Source organism: Pinus tabuliformis, chromosome 6, assembly GCF_031772625.1.
Source record: "Pinus tabuliformis cultivar Carrire ecotype Pingquan chromosome 6, CPIR1, whole genome shotgun sequence".
In the NCBI taxonomy this organism is placed as follows: Eukaryota; Viridiplantae; Streptophyta; class Pinopsida; order Pinales; family Pinaceae; genus Pinus; species Pinus tabuliformis.
Window position 1 is genome coordinate 444320264 of NC_142292.1, and position 3771 is coordinate 444324034.

The 3771-nt window shown below is 41.7% G+C and overlaps 1 protein-coding gene across 1 annotated transcript; it reads left to right on the top strand.

Annotated features, from left to right (window-relative positions):
* The first annotated feature begins 491 nt into the window (after window positions 1-491).
* On the top strand, window positions 492-3110 carry LOC149259205 (uncharacterized). The gene is made up of 3 exons (XM_089453615.1): window positions 492-616; window positions 827-1874; window positions 2010-3110. The coding sequence occupies exons 1-3, from the start codon at window positions 492-494 to the stop codon at window positions 3108-3110; spliced, it is 2274 nt and encodes a 757-aa protein (XP_089309741.1).
* Window positions 3111-3771: the final 661 nt, after the last annotated feature.

Consider the following 3771-nt stretch of genomic DNA (forward strand, 5'->3'; position numbering starts at 1 on the left):
TGGTTGTATGAACATATGAATGCTTAAACTTGTTGGTTACTTTCTTTATGAATAAATGCACTCATAAGTAACAAAAAATAAAAAAGGATTGAAAGCATATTCAGGAAAAATATTTAAGAAACTCACTTTTACTTATTCACCCCCCTCTCAGTAATTCCTTATTCCAACGGGTATTATTCGAACAAGTACCTCACCATATGGATCACCCATCATCATTATGCCAAAGAAGGATGGGAGCATGAGGCGGGCGCCTCTGGTTAGGGTTTACGCAGGTGCGCAGGATTGACAGAGGAATCCGCAGCCAGGGGACGGTTCCTCAATCGGGGGACGGAATCCTCAGACAGGGTCTGCGGTTCTTTCGGCTGAAACGATTTTTTTGCAGCTTCGTTGTTTTTTAATACGAGAACTAGGGTTAAAACCTAGCCGACAGTACTGAACGGGATGGACGAGACAAGGGGGGGGGTGCAAACCCCTCCTTCAAAAATATAGTGATGGGAGAAACCAGTTCAGAAGGGATTCCAAACGGAAACAAGGAAAACCTGGCCCCGGTAATGGGCAACTTATGGCAGAAGCGAATGAAAGGAAAATGCCTTCCTCGAGCTCAGAAAAAACCCAGGTATGTCATTCCCTTCAATAAACTGGAGGAATACAATAGCTATATGAAGGATCATGCATTAATCTGCAAATTTATCGGCTATTGGCCTTCAGAAAAGGAGTTAAATAGATGGATAGAACAGTGATGGAAACCCCGGGGTCATATAGATCTTAAACTGGGAGCGCAGGGTTTCTTCACTGCTATCTTTACGAACCTGGAAGACAAGAACAGAATTTTTGAGGAAGGGCCGTACTTCCTGAACAATGCAGGTCTGTTTATGAAGCATTGGGAAGAGCGGTATAACCCTGACAAAGAAAAACTAATGGATGCCCCGGTGTGGGTTAGGCTGTTTGGGTTACCCGATGAGTTTTGGGATCCGGAAATCTTGGAAGGAATAGGAAACTCAATAGGTAGCTTTGTCAAGACTGCAGAGGCCACCAGAAGAGGAAAGTATAATGCCTTTGCCAGAATTTGTGTTTTCATGAACTTGGCTGAACCACTCCCGGAAAATATCGAATTGGAATACCATGATGAAGTCTGGACGCAGCCGATTGATTATGAACACATCCCCTTTCGATGCCGGAAATGTCATGAGTACGGCCACCTATATAGGCAATGCCCATTGAATAAGGAGGAAGGGGGGAAGTCAGATAAAGATAGGGCAGCAGACAAAGAGGAAGGCTTCCAGCAAGTCTATAGAAAGAAACGGCAAAATAAGGAAAACCTGAAACCCAAATCGCAAGAAACATCCAATACAATAAAAAGTCAAAATAAGTTCCAGGCGCTGCAAGATGACGCGGAAGGGTATGAAATAAATTTGAATGATGATGAAGATCCAGAGAACTCGCCCATGGAGATTTCCCGAGAAGAGAAAGAGAAAGCAAAAAGCCCAAACAAACCAAACAAGGAACAAACAGAGGAAAAAGAGGCGGAAGAAACAGTGGAATCGCATATGGAAATTGAAAACCAAATGGAAAATGAGGCCGAAGAGGAAAAGTTAATGAAGAGACTACTCCAGGAGTGGAAGTATCTGGATAATAGATTTATACCAGAAAAACAAAAACAGTTATTCAAGGAAGCTTTCCAGAAATACAAGGAACGGAAAGGGGAAAACCTGGAAAAACAAATAACGGAGGTTGGTGAGCAGCAGAAAGAAATGCTGGAAATGGGCAATGCTGGCAAAAGTAGCAGAAAAAGAGGTCGGAGAACGTTAAATGAAACTATCCAATCGGTGGGTGAAACATTGATCAACTCTGGTAAAGTGATACCTCTGTCAGAGGTATTTTTTCCTTCCTTCCAAAAGTTTTAAATGATTATTGTCAGCTGGAATATTAGGGGCTTGCATAGTAAGGGAAAGCAAAGATATTTGAGAGATAAACTCAAAAAAGAAAAACCTAGCATTTTGATACTGCAGGAGACTAAAATTGGGGTACACCAGTTAGAAGAAATCATTGAAAAAAATAGATTGAATTATAAAGTTATGGGACAGGATGCCATAGGAGTTGCTGGGGGAATAGCAATATTGTGGAACCCGAATGAAATCCTTCTAGATAATTGGACTAGCATGCATGGAATCTTGACCGGGCTGGGCAGGATAGTGGGGACCAAGGAAAAGGTGGTCATTACAGGTGTTTATGGACCCACAAACCCTGGAGAAAAAGAAAACTTCATCAGAAGTTTAAGAACTATCCGACAACTTTTTTCTGGGCAACCTTGGATCATTGGAGGAGACTTCAACTTAATCAGATCCCTGGAAGAGAAAAAAGGTGGGGTTAGAAGGCTGGATCAGTTCATGGATAAATTTAATGAGATGATAGAGGACCTAAGAGTAGTAGATCTTAAAACCATCAATGGAGTCTATACATGGAATAATCGAAGAGGAGGCAAGAACCAAATTGCCTCAAAACTGGACAGATTTTTAATATCTGAAGACATCTTGAACAAGGATATCTTTGTCGAGGCCAAGATTATCCCCTCCTTGGGCTCGGACCATTGGCCAATCCGATTGGAAATCGACATTAAAAAAATCCAGGGTAAGAAGCCATTTCGTTTTGAAGCATTCTGGTTACGGGATCCGAATTTCATAAAAAAGGTAGAAGAATGGTGGAATCAAAGTAGAGTGCAGGGTAGAGGAAAGATGCACACGTTTCATTTAAAATTGAAAGAATTGAAGATGAAGATTAAGAAGTGGAACAAAGAGGAATTTGGCAACATCTTGGAAGATAAGCAAAAACTAGGAAAGGAAATGGAGGATCTCCAACAGAAAATAATTTTGGAAGGCAGGGCTGAGGAAAGCATCACCAAAGAAGGGATTCTGCTGGGAAGAATGGAAGAAAGACGAAAGCAAGAGGAAATTCTATGGCGACAAAAATCTAGAATTAAATGGCTTCGGGAAGGGGAAAGAAATACAAAATTTTTTCATCAGGCAATGGTTAAGCATAGACAGGGAAACAGAATTCTTTCCATTAAAGGGAATAATGGTATAAGGTTGGTGGAGCAAAAGGAAATTGAGTAAACACTAGTGGATCATCATAGAGGAATCCTTTCTGAACCTCAAGTAGATCGAGTGAGAGCTATCCAGGAGATCTGTACTGCTATACCTAGACTAGTTACGGAGGACCAGAACAAAGCCTTAATGAGGGCGGTTACTTTGGAAGAGCTGGAAGATACAGTGAAAGCAATGAGGAAGGGCACAGCACCGGGCCCGGACGGCTTTACAGTAGATTTCTACCAGGCTGGCTGGCATTTTCTTGGAAAAGACATACTGGATTTGGTAGAAGAGTCAAGGATGCAGCAGAAGGTATGGCCGGCTCTTAACTCAACCTTCTTTACTCTAATTCCTAAAGGAGAAAATATGGAGGATGCTAATGGCTTTAGGCCGATAGCTCTCTGTAATGTAGTGTATAAGATCATAACCTCTCTAATTGCTAGAAGATTAAAACCCTTGCTGGAAAGTTTAATATCGGCGGAGCAAACTGGTTTTGTGGAGGGGAGGCAAATCTTGGATGGCTTAGTTGTCTCTCAAGAAGTTATTCACTCACTCAAAGATAAAAAACGAAAGGGAATGATGATCAAGCTTGATTTATCCAAGGCTTACGATAGGCTTAACTGGAGGTACCTGGAAAGAGTTCTGGAATGTTTCGGTTTTCACAAGAGATGGATTACATGGATCCACA

Excerpts from the sequence above, each read along its gene's own strand:
- LOC149259205 (XM_089453615.1), top strand. The coding sequence starts at position 492 with ATGGGAGAAACCAGTTCAGAAGGGATTCCAAACGGAAACAAGGAAAAC. Across the intron at positions 617-826 it reads CGAGCTCAGAAAAAACCCAG|AATTTTTGAGGAAGGGCCGT; the intron begins GTATGTCATTCC and ends AGACAAGAACAG. Across the intron at positions 1,875-2,009 it reads AAGTGATACCTCTGTCAGAG|GAGACTAAAATTGGGGTACA; the intron begins GTATTTTTTCCT and ends TTGATACTGCAG.